We start from the raw sequence: 18,487 nt of genomic DNA, 5'->3' as shown, positions 1-18,487 counted from the left end.
ATTACAGACACAGGGATCATTCATAAAACCTCATGCTTCTGCCCATTAACCGCCTTCGTGAAAGACTAAAAACACTGACTCATCGTGAACCGACGAATCCAGGGAGATTCGTCTCCACATGCTGACACAAAGGGCTGCATGCAAATCCCAGCCTCACTGCAAACTCCTTCCCTTCTCTTTCCGTCCTTCTTTTCTCCTCAACGAACAGCGACACAAACTTGTGTTTTTCTGAATGGACATGAGCGATATGAATAATCCCCGAGGTGCAGAAACAGACAGCTGGTAATCACAGATGAGGAGTTACTCACTGGCTTAGGAGGAGCTGCCATTAGGGAATGGCAGGAGGAGCGGGAGGAGACACACACGTTAGACTGAGACACAGGAACAGGATTACTCATGGAACAGAACAACGGCCACAACGTGTTCACTTTCTGGTTTTATTTTTAAAATAGGATTTTCATTTCACTTATAATTCACTTGGAAACCTCCTCAACATTTGACTGCAACAGCTGCAGGCAGATAAATATCAGGAATTAACTCTGTTTATCTTTTCTTTACTCTTTAAATAAAATACTTCAATAGATTTCATCTTTTGCGCATGTATTGTTATCCTAATTTACAAAGCATTTTAACAGGTTTATTGGAGCCACATTTGCAGGAATTGAGGAGGGCGTGAACAAAAAAATAAAACAAAAATAGGAACATTCTTAGTAAGTCAGGGTGCAGGCATTGGTGATGCAAGGTTTGGTATAAAAACGGGAAAAGTAAAACAGAAGGGATGTTTTCATGTTGCTTAACTTGACAGGAAATGAACAGATATCTAATCAAAGCAACACGGAGGGACCATGCATGTATTTAAAGCACATTCCTTTGTCTCAGATTGGCACATGTTAGCTGGAAATGAGTCGAGACATTAACAGAGTTACATGGCTGTTGCTATGACGAAGCTAAAGGTGATGAGGTTTAAACTTTTGGCACTTTTTGCACATGGTTTGGAAAGCTAGCTAGCGCTGTGTTTGTGTTTTCGACTCACTGCAGTTGTGCTTTCCATAAAAAGGCTGCTGGTCTGCCTGTGGCTTTCATAAGGCTTAGGGATGTCCCGATCCGATCCAGTCCGGGCTCCGGATCGGTCTGAACAATGGCTGATCTCGTTCTCTGGTCGCCGTAGCAACATTCACAGTTTAGCCCTTGGAGCCCAAGTTTCAACTCTCCGCATGGATATTTCTGCTTATTTTAATTGTACGCAGTAATTTAAATATCTTGTGAGTAAATATATACTGCCCATGTCCCCCTACAACTGGAACCCTAACCCTAACAATCACATTATTTTCGCAATTTACAGTCAATTAAAAGTGTCTCGTCACATGCTCCCTGCTACAGCGGGAGAGAAATTACCGTAATAACCCAATATTGGCTGGAAAGCGCAACGTCTCCCCTTTCAGAGACCGTTGGAATTTTTCAGATTGCGCAAAGTGTCGTGGAATTACGGTAAAGCAAATTTAGCTTGTGAAACTGGGTCGTCGCCGACACTTCAGGTCAAACGGGCGAAACCAGTGACGTGCGGTCAGGGGAGGCAGGTGAGAGCCTCACCTGTCATGGAACATAATAATGAAATCATTTATATTGCTATTTTCACCTTGTGGCTTGTACTATAAAGTACCCATTTTTTTTACTTAGTGTAACCAATTCTGATTATTTTTTCTTCAAAATCGCTGGATTTTTGCAGTTTTCCATTCAAATGCTCAGAAGTGAAGCCGGTGAGGCAGCAGCGAGCTGAGCCTCAGCTGGGATTGCGCAACCTCTCGCTAACTGCCATTAACTGCAATGGCAATCTGCATTACTGGTGTTTTTCAGAAAAATGTACTTGTATGGGACTGGTTCTCATTGGTTTTAGTCTGGCATTATATGACAAAATAAAGCTATAAATACTATGAGTTTTTTCACAATCCAGGGCTGAGCTGTTTTCTGCTTTGACGCCCGAGTTCAGAAACTTTTGATTTTGAAATTTTCCTCAAATTTCATCTAGTTGACCTGGGTTTCTCATCTCACAGCGGTAGAGGAACGGCAGCAACAGAGAAAATTGTTGGCCATTTCAAGTTTCACCTGAAATGATCGATCGGGACATCCCTAATCGTTTTCAGTATAAAATGCAGGAGATCTTCAAACCCCTCCCTGCTGCACACAGTGTAATATGAATGAACACGAAGCAGATCAACATAAAGTCCCAAAGCTTTCTTCTAATGCTTCCTGATGTGTTGCAGGAAAAAGATTTAAAAACTGGCAATAAAAAAAGGAGAAATAAATGCTGCAAACCATGATGAAAGCAAGTATAGAGTAACAAAACCCAGATAACATTAACATTTAAACACTATTTTTCACAATAGCTCCTATATGTACATATAAACAGCAGTCCTTCAAGTCTCTATTTATAAAAAAAAAACATAAAACATGAAGACATTTAGAAGATAATACAGCATAAACATGTCTACTCATTGTAATAACCCTGTATATATATTTATATGCATGTAAACATATATACATATGCATACATGTACAACTATAAATATATATATTTAATTTACAAACATACATTTTTCTTGGGTTGTGTACTGTACATTTACGGCAACAGCAGTCTCTGTTTTCATCAAAATCCTCCATCTCCTTCCTCCAGACACACAGTTAAAACATGGGGATGTCCACATGTAACACACACACACACACACACACACACACACACACACACACACACACACACACACACACACACACACACACACACACAAACACGCACACGCACACACACACACTCATTCAGCTTCACCAGTCGGCATCCTCCTCTATGTAATAATCAGGGGTGGCTGTACCATCAAACAAGCCGGGGTCCAGTGACTTGCGCTGCTTTCCTCGGGTGAAAACCCGTGACAGAGATCCCAGAGTCATCTTGTCCTTCTTCTTCTTACGCTTCTGGTCTTCTAGGTCTTCCATGGACTGAGACGGAGACAGGAGACATGCAGGAGCATGCAGTGAAATACACAAACACAAACCCTCAGGCGTCTACTAAAGTAAGTTTGATGTGAATGTTTTTGTTTTCGTTCATGAATCCAGGTTACAGACTGGTTCTAGGGTTGTCATCTAATGTCGAAAAAACCTCAATTTTGCAATTGTTTCCATTAAATAAGAAATTAAATTGAAATCATGCGTGATTAAGCTTGTTAAGTCGTTAAAAATCATGACAGAGACGGATGTAAACAGTTATATGAGAACATATCCATCATCTATCAGCCAATCATTGGATTAATTAATGTGGCATCAGGTTTTAGATCACTGAGGGAAATCTTCAACCTGCTCTTCTCGACAGAATTGTTTTAATTCAGTTTCACTGAAACTGAGACCCCAATGGAAATATAAAAATGTGCAAAATCTTCAAAAGCCTTTATCTCTGATTAAACGATATTATCATCGGTAAACTTATCTATTTACTCAGGTTTTTACTGATGCTCTGGATAAAAAATAATGCTACAAAAAGTCCGTAACGTTTAAGAAACGTTAAAAGAAATGTTATTTACATTGATTATAAAACCATAACTTTTTCTTTGATTGATGCATTGCAAAAACGTGAACAGGAGTAATTCAAAGAGCTTGGAAACCAAAATATTTCTTTAAAATAACTGAATAACCACTTATTGATCAGTCAGACTGAAGCCACCAAGCTGACAGGACAGAGAAGGACAAACCAAAGGAAAGGAAGAGAAGAGAGGAAACCTTGGAGGTGCGGTTACTGGGGCTGCTGGGGCATTTCTTACGTTACAGAGGGAGTGCGTCCGATGACGAGGTGAGTTGATGTCGCTGGGTGTGGACGAGCGGTCCCCGTCAGCTGCTGAGGCGTCGGAGATCACAGACGGCTGGCGAGTGTGGCAGGGGCTGATCCTGACCACAGCTACACACACATCCACACACATTGGAAATTCCCCACAGTTAGTTCAGGAAACCTCCAGAAAGCCCTCTGTTAGTTCGCTGACTGACGGAAACACCAAGCAAGATGGCGGCGCTGCAGGGCGGCGCGGCGCTTACCCTGCCGGTCAGCGTTGTGTCCGTGGTAGAGCGTCTGCTGGCTCTGCCGGATGGCGGCGGTGAGCGGCAGGTCGGCCTGCATCACCCACTCCTGGCTGCCGTTCACCAGCGGCTCCGGCTGCACCACCAGCGAGTGACGTTTGGGGACGTCTTTCGTCAGCGTGGCCAGAGACTGCTTGGCCTGGAAAACCAAGACACACAAACATCACAATTTATTTTTATTTAGTTTTACTTTCAGATTTAAAAGCCACAAACTCTAAAATGATTAGTTTTAGCATCGGGAATAATCAATATTGTCTCAGGAATATTGATCAGACATTTCGGAATTAAGAAAGAAAACTGTCGTCGTTTATTTCAGTTTAAAGATCCATCAGGTTGGAGTAACTTTCCTCACTTAGATCTACAACAACACAAAATCTTATTTTCTATTGAAATTATATTAAGACATTTAAAATAAGACACAACTAACTTATAAATATTTCTTCAGGAAGACTCTGAAGCTTGGTTTAGGTCAATAATTACTTAATATTGATGAAAAGGTACTGCTTCCTTTGGCAGATTATTTTACTTTTCTTTTTTTTTTAAGGTTTTGTTGGCTCTAGTGGCCTTTATTTGAAAGTAGTTTGACAGGAAGGAGGGTTGTGAGAGAAGGGGAATACATGCAGCAAGCGTCACCAGGCCGGGAATTGAGCCTGTGACCACCGGCATGAGGACTAAGGCCTCAATACATGGGTTGAGCTTTTGCCCCTGTGCCACCACAGCACCCCAGATTATTTTACTTTTAACGAGACATTTTTCCCTTATTACAAGTGAAATAATCTGACAGTGAATCCCGTATTTTTTCAGGAATATTAAAGAATTACTGACCTGAAACAAGCTTCATATTTGACTGAAAAGTTTCCTGCAAGTTAGTTTTGTCTTATTTCAAGTGTATTAAGATGACTGCAGTGGAAACAAAAAATACTTTGTAAGGTTTTGTGTTTTTTTTTTTTTTTTTTTTTTTTTTATTTATTTATTTCTGATTTTTAACAAAACAATGAGCATCATACATAGACATTCAAGTCATACTTTAGACAGTACTTTGTAGAATAAACATAAACTAATAAATGACAAGAACCAAAAATAGAACAAGACACATACAAACAAAAATCTAGCAATTAATTCCATACGTACATGGATACAAAGTAGATAACTAAAAATAAACAAGCAGAGGTAACAGACAGAAAATAAAATATAAATTAAACAGAAAACAACTAAAACGGGGCACTTAAAGGGCTTAATGTATTCTGCGCTACTAAAATTGTTATAAGACTTAGATAAAGGGTGTATGCCATTACAACTGGTAAGTAAGGGGAGCACCACTCATGGGGTCACATCGAGTGTCAAAGACCTGACATGGTCCAGAAACGGTGACCAAATTCTTGAGAATGTGATTTCAGAGCCTTTGACAGTATGCCTAATTTTTTCCAGTTTCATGAACGAAAGGGCATCTTTTATCCAATGAGAATGTGAGGGTGGGAGAGGATTCTTCCAATGCATCAGTATGATACGTCTAGCCAGTAGCGTGAGGAAGGCCACGAGATCAGCATGATGGGGTGGCAGTAACTGGTTTTTGGGGAGAACCCCAAATAAAGCAGTGAGTGGAGATGGCTGTACTGTGGTCGAGGTGATTACAGAAAGTGAGTCAAAAACAGATTTCCAAAATTGAAATAGAGAGGAACAGGTCCAAAACATATGACCGAGAGTGGCTGGACCCAAACAACACTTCACACAGCTTGAATCCACATCTGGAAAGATTCGAGCCAGTTTGCTTTTGGACCAGTGTGCTCTGTGGACGACTTTACACTGAATAATTCTATGTCGGGCACAAATTGATGAGGTGTGAATGCGTTCTAGAATAGTTTGCCACATTTCATTATCAATCTCTGTGTTAAGATCATCAGACCAAGTAGCTTGAAGATGGCCAAGCCCAGGAGTCGCATTGGAAGTTAAGTGGTTGTATATTTTTGATATTGTACCCTTTGGAGTGGGACTTATTTCTAGCAGTCGATCAACCAAATTGGGGGCAGGAATTATTGGAAAACCTGGGAAACAATGACGAGTAAAGTCTCTAACTTGTAGAAATCTAAAAAAATGGGCAGCTGGTAAGTTCAAATTTGAAGATAATTGAGCAAATGAGGCAAAAGTACCATCTAAGTATAGATCTTTCAGAGAAAAAAGTCCATGGCTTTTCCAAACTGAAAAAGTTTTATCAATGAGTGAAGGTGGAAATAGAGGATTAGAGTTTAGTGGTGATAAAAGAGGTATTCTCTGGATCCCAAAATGTTGCATAATCTGAGCCCATATTCTAAGGCAGTTCTTAACAATTATATTGTTAGTGTAAGTTATAGGAGATGTTGCAGGGGGAAGGCATAAAAGAGAGTGCAAGGAAGCAGAGCTACATGAGGCCTCTTCTATCGGTAACCATTTGGGAGTCTCACAGTTCGCATTGCACCAAAATAACATTGTACGAATATTAACAGACCAATAATAGCATAAGAAATTTGGTGTGGCAAGCCCTCCCATTTCCTTACTTTTCTGTAGGATACTCTTTCGTATTCTAGGAGGTTTTCTGTTCCATATGAAATGAAAAACTGAAGCATCGAGTGTCCTAAAAAATATTTTGGGGATAAATACTGGTAAACACTGGAAGAGGTACAAGAATTTCGGCAAAACATTCATCTTGATACAGCTGATCCTGCCTGCTAAAGAAAGTGGCAGCATGGACCAGCGCTGTAAGTCCTGAGTCAGCTGGTCAAGTAAGGGAGTAGAATTAGCTTTAAAAAGTTGTGAATATTTCTTAGTTACATGAATTCCCAGGTACTTAAATGCTTGCAGAGAGATCTTGAATGGTAAGCTAGTGAGTGGGTAGGCCATAGCTGCATCATTAATTGGAAATAATTCACTTTTATTAAAGTTCAATTTATATCCAGATATTTGTCCAAACTTTTCAAGCAGGTCTAATACTGGAGGCATTGAGGGCTCTGGGTCTGAGAGAAAAAGTAACAGATCATCAGCATATAAAGAGACTTTATGGTCCAGACCACCTCTTGTAATGCCGTGCATGGGACTGGATCTAAGGGCTGCAGCCAGAGGCTCTATAGCAATTGCAAACAAAAGAGGTGAGAGTGGACAGCCCTGGCGAGTTCCACGGCCTAGGTGAAAATATTCTGAGTGGTCATTATTTGTGCGGACACTGGCTAATGGAGAAGTATATAACAGTTTGATCCAGGAAATAAAGGAACAACCAAAACCAAAACGTCGTAAGGTGTAAAACAAATAGGACCACTCTACTCGATCAAAAGCTTTTTCGGCATCCATTGAGATAAGTACTTCTGGGGTATCAGCTGATGTAGTTGAATATATTATATTTAGCAACCGCCTAATATTATGATAGGAGTGTCTGTTTTTTATAAAGCCTGTCTGGTCAGGGTTGATGATTTGGGTCATGATTACCTCCAGACGTTTTGCCAACATCTTTGCCAAAATCTTGACATCTGTACAGAGCAATGAAATTGGCCGGTAGTTGTTGCAGACTCGTGGATCTTTATCTTTCTTTAGGATAAGGGAGATAGTAGCTTGTCGCATTGTGAGAGGGAGAACACCAAATTCATATGCTTCTTTAAGCATGTTAAGCAGAAGGGGAGATAGTTTGTCTGAAAAGACCTTATAGAATTCTGATGGAAAGCCATCAGGTCCAGGGCATTTTCCACTCTGCAATGATAATATAGCACTCTTGATCTCAGCGAACGTAAAGGGTTTATCTAAGTCAGAGGCAGTTTCTGGATCAATTGTAGGGATAGAAAAATTATCAAAGAAACTTTCATAGTGAGCTTGATCGGGTGAACACTCTGAACTGTATAAAGTGGAATAGTAGTCTCTAAACTGATTGTTAATAGTTTGTGGATTAATAGAAGTCCCATTGGAGATGTTAATTTCAGTGATGTGCTGGTTTGAAGCTCTCTGCCGAATCTGATGAGCAAGAATTTTGCTGGGCTTGTCACCAAACTCATAATAACTATAACGGCTTTTTAATAATAGTGCCGCAGCTGCGTCAGAGGCTAGAGTGTCAAATTCAGCCTTTTTTATCAACAAACTTTTTATAAGGTCTGGAGCAGGGGACTCTGCACATTTTGTTTGCAGGTCAGATATAGCACTAGATAGGATAAGCCGTTTTTGTGTGGTTGTTTTTCTATGATATGCCGAGTAAGCTATTATCTCCCCCCGTAAATATGCCTTACATGCCTCCCAAACTGTTGCTGCAGATACATCTGGAGTAACATTAGAGGAGACAAACAAGTCTAAACGGTCATTCATAGTGTTGACAAAAACAGAATCACTGAGTAAGACTGAATTAAAACGCCACGGAGGCCGTGAAGCAGGTCTACCCGGGAGAGAGATATCCAAGATGACAGGAGAATGGTCTGAGATTACGATGGGATTATAGCAACATGACCTAACTGAGGAGAGCAGTCTGTTATCCAGGAGAAAGAAGTCAATTCTAGAGAAAGTAGAATGCACTGGGGAGAAAAAGGAAAATTTTCTGGTGTTAGGGTTGAAATAACGCCAAACGTCTGAGACTGCATATTGCTGCATAAATGTATGTAAAACTTTGGAAGACTTAGAGACTGAATATGACTTGCTTGAGGAACGGTCAAGCAAAGGGTCAAGGCAGCAGTTAAAGTCACCCCCGAGAATGAGCTGGCTATTATTCAGATCAGGAAGTGAGAAGAAAATGTTTTTGAAAAAGTCCTCATCATCCCAATTCGGACCATATATGTTTACTAATGCCAGATTGCTACTGCTAATTCTTCCCAAGACAATAATATAACGGCCGTTAGGGTCGGACATGACTTTGGTCACAGAGAGGGGAACAGATTTATGTATTAAAATAGCAACCCCACGTGCCTTGCTATTAAATGATGAATGATGCACCTGGCCAACCCACCCACTGCGAAGCCTGAGCTGGTCTGACAGTTTTAAATGTGTTTCCTGTAAGAAAGCAATTGTTGTGTTTAAGTGTTTTAGATGATTAAATACTTTTTTACGCTTTATAGGAGAGTTCAACCCTTTAACATTCCAACTAACAAATCTTAACGAATCCCCTGGTGGTGCCAATGGGGCGTCAGTACTTGGCATAACACCCTAGGTGTGATAGATACGAAAAAGACAGAGAGCTATGAACTGTAGCACATATGTAATGAGTAGCACCAATACATGCAGATAAGGAAGACCCGCAAAACACACATATAAAAAGAGGAAAGAAAAAACAATAAAAATAAAAATGGGAAAAAAATGGTGTCGCAAAAGGCAGGCACCAGAACTCTGATAAACCTATCAGCATATTTTAATACTTCCTTTTTCCTAAATTCCAACTCCTTGCAACCGCATTATGGAAAAACAGATAGATTAGAACCCCACTCCTTATATCTTAGAGTGATCAAGCTGTGTATATGTAATGTAAATACAGTATTATTCACTAACAAATGGACCAAACAAGCCGCACTGAATTAGGGAAATAATTAAACGCAATTGAGAAAAGAAAGGAAAAAATGTTAGATTTCCAAGGCAACAGAATGTTACGCTTTTTTTTTTTTTTTAATCCTGACCCAAATCCTGGACGAATTTAGCCGCATCCGCGGCCGACGGGAGCCACTTCTTATCTCCGTTCGGGAGTGTGATGCGCAACTTCGCAGGAAATAGCAACGCCGGCTTGTATCCCCGCTTGTACAGTTCAGTCATGGCACCACTGTACTCGCCGCGCTGTTTCACAACCTCTGGACTGTAGTCATCATAGAAGCGGATCCTATGCCCCTGATAAGACAGTACGCCCCTCTTGCGGGCTTCGCGGATAATCAGGTCTTTCTCTTGGAATCTATGGAAACGCAGGATGACAGGGCGAGGACGGGATCCCGGGGCGGGCTTAGGGGCGAGGGTGCGGTGCGCTCGATCTATTTCAGGGGGGGAAGGGAGCGTGTCTTTACCGAAGACTTCAGTCAAAAGCTTTGAGAAAAACGAGGATGGCCGGGGACCTTCTATATCTTCTGGTAAACCGACAATGCGAATGTTTTGGCGCCTGCTGCGCCCCTCCAGATCCACCACTTTAGCTCTCAGCGTCTCATTTTCTTTTTGAAGATTAGCACACACCTTCTCCACCTGCAGCAAGCGCGCGTCATTAGCAGTTGCATTATCTTCCAATGAGCAAATACGCTGACCGTGATCTGTCATAGTAGAGTTGATGCTGTCCAGTGTGGAGTTCAGAGACTCAAAAGACAACTTGAACTCCGCAGACAAGGCCTCTTTATGACTGCCAAGGAGCGAGCTAATGTCCGCGATTGTTATGCTAGCAGTAGCCGGCGGCGCATCTCTTTCTCGTTCAGAGGATTTTCCTTTGGCCTTGGACATGACGAAGTAAGTTTGAAAGAAATATTAACAACAGCAACAAAGAAAAAATGTAATCTTTATAAAGGAGATGGGGTTCTAAAAAGGTATAGAAAGCAGAAATGTAGCAGCAGTCCAAGCGTGCGTCTACTCCTCACGCATTCCAACCGGAAGTCCTCAGGTTTTGTGTTTTTACAGTGTAGCTTGTCTTCCTGTTGAGAAGTATTAAAGTAAATTAGACTGAATATTAAAGCTCATTCCACTGTTCTTTAGATTTTTATCTGTAAAATAAATCATGTTGCTTCTACTTCTCACTATTTAAATTAATTGACAACTTCTGTTGATCTGTGATATAAAATCTGAAGTTTTAGGTTTGTTGTAACACAGCAAAATATAAAAAAGTATGAGGGGAATTTACATGTTTACAAGGAACTGAATACAAGAATAAAACCTATAAATAAAAGGATAAGAGTAAAAAGCTGTTTTATTTTTTACTAATTTAACCATTTAAGTTTACTTCATACAACAGACCATACTAAGAAAAAATAAAAAGAGAAAACAAAATGACGAGATTAAAATCATAATATCAGGAGAATAAAGTTGTAATATGAAGACTTTATTCTTATACGACTTTATTATTGTGAAATGACTTTATCCTCTTCATTTTATTACTTTAATCTCATATTTATTTTTTTATTTTTGTGGTGCGGCACTAATAATCAGTGGAAACGTCAAAATTGATAACTACAGAAAAAAGTGATACATTTTTCTGATCAGCTCTAAATATTCAGGTAATAATTCTTTGTAAACCACCTCGTTGTTACATTTTGTCACAGATTATTTATTTACCAAGTTATTTATGATTTGAAGTCAAAACTGGTTAATCTCGTGAACTTTGAACACTTTTATTGACTGAATGTTTCGCAGGTCAGTGACCTGCGGTATTTTCTCTTCAAACGATCAGCTTCAGTCCTGAAAATGAAATAAAAATCAGCTAAAGAATCAAATGAAATGCACAAATAACTAAACAGTACAGCGTCATGCTTTTTATAAACGTTTCCATCTTTGAAAATGCTCAGTGGCACCTAGCGGAGGGGGAGAAGGAAATGAGAGTCGACGGATTGATATTTAGCTACGGATTCGGCGGCGATGTGCCAACAAATCAGATCTGCACTGCAGCTTGATGTGAGGGTCTGTGGGCGGCTGCGACTCGCGACGGGAGGAGAGATTAATGGCTCACAGAGTGGCAGCTGAACCTCGAAGGAGCCGACGCGCCGCAGAACAAACACACACACACACATCCTCCTGCTAACCAGAGGAAGTTCTCCACAGAACCCATCCCGCCGCCACGTTCACATCTCACGGATTCTGAGAAAATCTTTCACTGATGGCGTGTTTTCTCTGCGACTGCTAATGTTCACGATGACTCACCATGGTGAGCTCGGCCTCCAGCTCCTTAATCCTGTTCTCCTTCATGTCAATCTGAGAGCGCAGCATGTTGGCCTGCTCCGTGGATTCTTTGGTTTGCCTCCTCAGGTCCCATTTCTCCCGCTCCAGAACATCCTTCTCCTTCGCCAGGACTTTCACCGCATCCTCGCTCTCCTGCAGAGACACACGCAGAGCAGTCGCTGATTAACGACGGAGCTGCTTCAATTAATCGCAGGAGCTACAAATGCAATAAAGCTGCTGCACACTGCAAAGACACAAAATATTACCAAGTGTTTTCATCTGGTTTCTAGTGCAAATATCTTAGTACAGTTGAGAAAACTAATTTACAAGTAACTTTTCACCAAAGTACAGAAGCTTGCGTTAACTAAATAATTCCTCAATATTTATTGAAAAGTACTAGCTCATCTGGTAGATTATCTCACTAATAACATGTTACTCTCTGTCACAGATTATTTATGATAATCAGGGATCATCTCCTGAATTTTGAACACTTTTGCACACATATTTCTGTTGGTCTGTCAAAGAAAGGGGAAAAAGTAGCTGTTTATAGTCCGAACAATACGGTAAATACTTTTTGTAAACTTCAGAACACCGGGCTGCTTTTACCTTTCTGTGCTGGTCATAGTTTCGTATGAACTCCCTCAGCTGCTCCTCTCTGCTCTCCAGTGTCGTGTACAGCTGCTGCATCTGATTCACCAGCTCTGATTTTTCCACTTTTAGCCGCTTCCTGTCCGCTTTCATGGCTGCAGCACAAACACAGACAGAGACGCTCACAACAGCTTTACAGTCAGAGCAACACAACACTGAGCAAAAGACTAAAAAAATGCTTATGACAGATCATGGGACAGAAGGTTATAATCAAAGAGGAGACGGAAATAAAACAACAACAATGTATTAGAAAAACCAAAAAGAGTTATTAGATATCAGTGTGTGAGATAAATTATGAGCTTAAACAAAATACAAATATAAATAAAAAAACTGTTCAAAAAGGAGCTTATTGGGAAATATGTTGGATGGTTTCAAACACCAAAAATGTTATTGATATAAAAATGTATAAATACTTTTATAAAAAAAAAAAAATAATGCTTTTGTTTAGATTTTTATAAATAAATATAAAAAAGAAATATTTATTTTATATCTTCTTATCAGCAAGATATAGAAGATATACAAATTATTTTTATATTTACATTTAAAAATAAATGAATAAAAAAAAAGTTAGATTTTTTATATAAAATTATTGTTTATTTGTAAAAAAAGAAAAAAAAGCATAAATGTGTAAAAGTGTCATTCAACGTGGGGATAATTTACGTTTATCTGGTAAGGTAAATGTTTGAGTTTAATCTTCTACCTGCTCCTTTTTGAGCAAATCAAGTAAAATTACAAGTCAATTTACATGATAATTAGTTTTATTACTGTTTTTACTTTTTGACTGACATACATAAAGATGTGTAACTGCGGCTGAAAGCCACTGGGTGGCGCTGCGTCTTCTGTTAATGAAAATATGCTTTTTTTTTTTTCATTTTAAATCCGCCAGAAGAAGCAGGTAATCAACACAAAAACAAGAGGCACAGCTGGACGCTCCGATTCATCGGAGGCAGCATCTTCAGAAAGCGTGTCGACACTCATTCCCAACAAGTAGGAAAACATCTGATCGTCTTTTCCCAGATCCACACCGAGACGAAGCAGCTCGGCGGCAGCAACAAGTGGGCAAAGAGGGAGGAAACGTGTCTTCCTGAGGAGGAGAGAGCCGCTGCTCATTCATGAGCCGTGTGCGACTCCAGCTGCATTCCTGCTGCCAGAGATCACCGCGCTGTTACCGCGGAACCCGGAACCTGTTCTGCGGGAGTCGGTGACGGTTACCGGGCTTCCAGCTCAGCACCCGCGGCCTGCTGAAGTCTGAACAGGAAACCAGGGAAACCACCGATAATCACCGCTCCTGTCAGCCACTTTCATTTTAATTCCTCTCATCCAGCACAAACATCTCATTTTGTTGTTTTTCCTCTTCGTGAACAACACATTTAAGCATTTTTATCTCATTGCACTTGAATTAAGACAAAACTAACATAAAAGTAACAGCAAGATATAGGAGCTTGTTTTAATCACTGATATTGATGAAAAAATAGTTCAGCTCTGGAAATTTTTTTTTACCTCATGATTATTATTGAATTAAAACATAAGTATTGTTGTTTCTAAATGATTATAAACTTGTTTTCCTTACATTATTTGAGGTCTGAAAGCGCTGCATCGTTTTTGTTATTTTGACCATTTCTCATTTAAATATTACATTTTTGCTCGGTTCTTCAGAGACATGTCAGTGGTTCATAGAATAAAAGAACAATGTTCATTTTACTTAAACATATAAATATAAAGAGTAAAATCAAATAAACAGTGCTCTTAATTTCTTTCCAGAGCTCTCTATATATTTGCAGATTATTCCATTTATAAGATGGGAAAATTGTCTTGTTATATGTAAATTTATCTGCTAATGTAACTAGAACTTTCTCATAGATATTAAGGGATTATTTACTTAAAACAAGTGTCTGTTTTGTTGATAAATTACTTGTAAGTTAGTTTTGTGTTAATTCAAGTGCAATAAGATATTTGCAGTGGAAACTAGACTAAAATATATTTGTTGTTTTTGCAGTGCAGGGAAGAATAAGAAAGAAAGGATCCAGTGATCTCACCGATATGAATAAAAATGTATGATTTATGTCGGTAAAATCTGGCTCTGCTGAGCAGCTGCTGGCTGCTCATCAAGGACAACACCTACTTCTCAGAACGAGCAAAATATGAACGAGTTCTGATCCAATTAAGTTCATATTTGATGACTTTTGTTGTGAACTGATGTCAGCATAAAGAAACTGAACAGAACTAGAGTCACATGAGAGACTCTTGATATTATTCAGACAGTAATTTACATTTATTCCTAATGAGGCGTGTCAAAGGTTAATGAAGTGAAACAAACATGGATGACTTTAAAACAACAGCACTGGTAGTTTCTGTTCTGAAGGTAAAACTACAACATGAAGAAGATATTAAAATATAAGAACACTGTTTGATTGGGTTAAAGTATAATAACACAATACTGTCTTATTATTTATGATTATAATGAGGCATTAAACTGATGTTTAACACGACTTCAGGGATGTTTAAGAAAGGAGTAACAGTATACTTCAGTGCACTGGGTTTTCGTTTTACTGAAGCCTCATATTGACAGACCAGAGGTTGATTTTCCACACAGATTAAATTAGACTAACTGTTTCCTGTTTTAGGTCATTTTGGATTAACTCATCCTTAAATTAATTGGTTTCCATACATTTTAGTTTAATATTTGCCCTTTGAACTGACTTTTTATGTATTTGAGAGTGTAAGTTTCATCTTGTTCATCCTGTGTAGATTAAAAAAAATCCACCAAACAATTTCTGTTGATTAAAAATAATTGTAGTTAAACGTTGCGTAACAACGACCCTCTAAAAGAGAAACAGTCAAATAAAAACTTTGAAGCAGAAAAACGCTCATGGTATTCACCTGAACCACTATTAACTTGAAGAGTTTTAGGTAAGGCTGTCACAAAAAGCAACATGATTAACATGAGCTTAATAATTTCTATTCTGATTATTAATATTTCTGAGGAGCATCTTTAGTAACAGAGACTTCATAATCCATTTTATTTTGGTTATGATTTTGTCTGATTTGTATCCTTGTCTTGTTTATAGTTTTTGGTTGTTATTTATTTTAGATATTTAAAATGTCCTCCAGTTCTTTAGGGTTCTTTAAAGTTTATTGCTCTTTCAGAGGGTGAACCTGCATTGTTACACTATATTCCTTGAAAATGGTCTCAAAACAATAATAACAGGACAGTTTATCCTCCAGCAAACTTTAGTGAACAAATTTCCCGTAAACTGCCTCAGTTATTCTGACTCTCCTTTACCGAGGAGCTGTTTGTTTTGAAACCCAGCTGTGTTTGCTGGAAACAAAAGGAGCGCGTTGGAAGAGGCGACTCTCCTGACCTTGTAAGGCCTCCTTGGCGCGGTCCAGCTCCTGCTCCCTGTCACCCAGCTGGGCCCGGAGCTCGGTGGCAGACAGCAGGTTGGCGGAGCAGCCGCCCTGCGTCTCCTCCAGGTCTTTGCTCAACATGTCCTTCATTTGCCTCAGCAGGTGGACCTCCTCCTGAAGCTGGACCACCTCCTCTCGCAGCAGCGCTGAGGGGCAAAACGAGCAAAGATTCAAAAAACAGACACAGGACAAAAGTAGAATACTGGTATATCTGGTATAGATAAAAAAAAAAAAAAAGCTTATTAAAACCAAAATAAATGCTTGAATGCTTGATAAGGGTGCACCGACTTCTGGACGATATTTCTGATCTTTTAAAAAGCATGACCTGCTGCCGATTCAAATTTTGGTCAAGACCAAGTTTTTTTATCAGAAATGTTGCTAAATACAGCAAGAAAGTCGCTGAGATGGTTAAAAGTGGGTGACTATTGTTACCTGCAAACACCTGGTGGTCTGTAGGTCAAACCTCTCTAACCGGACAGCAGAAGAGGACAGTGGTTGATTTCTAGACTTTTCCCAAGATTGATAAGATCGGCTTCACATGTAAGGATCGGCTGATCCCAAAATGAGGAGATCTGGGCCGACTTACTCAATCTTTCAAAAACGTAAATCACAAAACGAATCCAAGGCTGAAAATGCTGATGGATGGCAGTGAAATAGCAGCATCACTGCAAAAACACAGAATCTTACAAAGTGTTTTTGGTCCAGCTACTAATGCAAACATCTGAGCTCACCTGAAATATGACAAAACCAACAAACAAGTAACTTCTCAGAAAGAAACGGAAGCTTGTTTTAAATCAATTATTTCTTATAGTAATAAAAAAAAGTACAAGTTCCACTGACAGATTGTTTCACTTATGATGAACCAGAAGCAGCATTCAGCTTCTATGCGCCACAAATCTGGAACAAACTTCCAAAAAAAAAAGCAAAAACATCTGAAACACTGAGCTCCTTTAAATCTAGACTAAGATCCACATTTTTAGAGTTGCTTTTGAATCATAATAAATGAAACATCGATCAACACAGTTGATGATTTTGGTGATGTCTGTTCAGTTGTTGACTGGTGCTTTTATTCTGTAAGGTACTTTGAACTGCCTTGCAGCTGAAATGTGCTACACAAATAAACTTGATTGATTGATATGAGAAAGTGTCCTATTACAAGTGAAATAATGAAACTAGAACATTTTCACAATTATTAAGGGGTTATTAACTGAGAAGAACCTCCTATATTTTGCTGAAACGTTACTTGTAAGTTGGTACAAATAAGACAAAACTACGATATTTCCAGTAGAAACTGGACCAGAAATAGTTGTTAATGTTTTGTGTTTTCGCAGTATGTGACTGCTTCATGCTGTGTTTTCTGCCCGTCTTGTGTGCTATGCCTCCCAATCAGCAAGGGAAAACACCGGCAAGCAATCAGGAGCAGGAAACTAAGGAGACGACACTCTGGAATAAAGAGTGATCTCATCCGCTGGTGCAGGCTGACAAGCTCGTGCAGCCAGAGCACAGAAACGACAAAAAAAACAACGACCAATAAAGGAAACCCATACCAGCAACAGTGTCATAATGATTTATATTGGGAACGGGAGGTGGAAGGTCTGTTCCAGGAGAATGCACGCTTTTTATAAGGGGAAAGAAAAATGAAAAAAGGCAGTCAACCAAAACATTCAGCTTTTGGAGGAAAAACCTGAAATGATGAATTCAGGAATTCTGGAAATGTGACTGAACACATGTGCAATCCGGAAAACATCATTTCAGAGATTAATGGGATCTAAAGAATGGAGATTTATGAACCTTAAACAACGCACAATGAACTACTCGCATGCAGTGAGTACAACACAGCGTCGCCCTTTGTCATATTTGATCAAATTAAGAGGAAATTTAGCAGAAACAAGAGTGGAAACCTCCATAGGGAGCTGCACGGAGCTGATCACTGAGGAAGCAGAAATGCAAAAGTGTCTGCATGTGAAAATGAGAGAAGGTCTCTGCAGCCAGACGCTGCAGCAGCTCCGATAAGAGGCGCAGGGGCAGTCCATCGCTCTCTGTCACTGTGGAGAGCCCACCAGGCTGCGACTAACAGAGTTACGTCCCAGAAAGAACAATCTTTCACGTCCTTCTCCTGGTTCTGATCCACTTATTCCTCTGTTTAGCTGCAGGGCTCTGGCATGCCTTCGCCTCGGGCCGAGCCGGCAACACCTTTGATCATTCAGGACGTTTTGGAGGCGGTTTTAGCCGTCCGTGTAATTTTGGAATCTGTCGCCCTGGCCATTAAAGATCAAACGAGAGAGCAAAATAAAAACGGTGAGGATTGTCTTTTTGTCATTTCAAAAAGGTTTCGTTCTCTCACCGTTTCATCAGTGTTGGCTCAAGTTTGGGAGCCGAAAACGTAAATTTCACGATGTTTATCCATTGTTATCTATGACTTTCAGCTAAACCCACACACTGCAAAAACACACGAGCTTACCAAGAAGGTTTTGGTATAATTTTGAGTACA

At 39.7% G+C, this 18,487-nt stretch overlaps 1 protein-coding gene across 8 annotated transcripts in view; it reads right to left on the bottom strand.

The window, feature by feature from the left end:
- The window catches only part of LOC103464488 (kazrin-like), a 179,471-nt gene that overhangs the window by 12,649 nt on the left and 148,335 nt on the right, over window positions 1-18,487 (bottom strand). For 5 of the 8 annotated variants that reach the window (XM_081607043.1, XM_081607047.1, XM_081607044.1 and 2 more), the window contains 6 exons: window positions 15,951-16,142; window positions 12,547-12,683; window positions 11,923-12,093; window positions 4,072-4,252; window positions 3,804-3,937; window positions 2,865-2,988 (listed from right to left, as the gene is read on the bottom strand). In XM_081607043.1, the coding sequence (XP_081463169.1) occupies window positions 2,865-2,988; window positions 3,804-3,937; window positions 4,072-4,252; window positions 11,923-12,093; window positions 12,547-12,683; window positions 15,951-16,142 (939 nt within the window). Of the gene's footprint in view, window positions 1-423; window positions 2,989-3,803; window positions 3,938-4,071; window positions 4,253-11,922; window positions 12,094-12,546; window positions 12,684-15,950; window positions 16,143-18,487 lie in introns of those variants that run through there. The other 3 variants (XM_008408629.3, XR_014087564.1, XM_081607048.1) reach the window with 3 other exon arrangements.

Source organism: Poecilia reticulata, chromosome 5 (genome assembly GCF_904066995.2).
Source record: "Poecilia reticulata chromosome 5, P_reticulata-male-v2, whole genome shotgun sequence".
Taxonomy (NCBI): domain Eukaryota; kingdom Metazoa; phylum Chordata; class Actinopteri; order Cyprinodontiformes; family Poeciliidae; genus Poecilia; species Poecilia reticulata.
The sequence above is the reverse complement of the archived record's forward strand: the minus strand, read 5'-3'. Positions and strand labels throughout refer to the sequence as shown.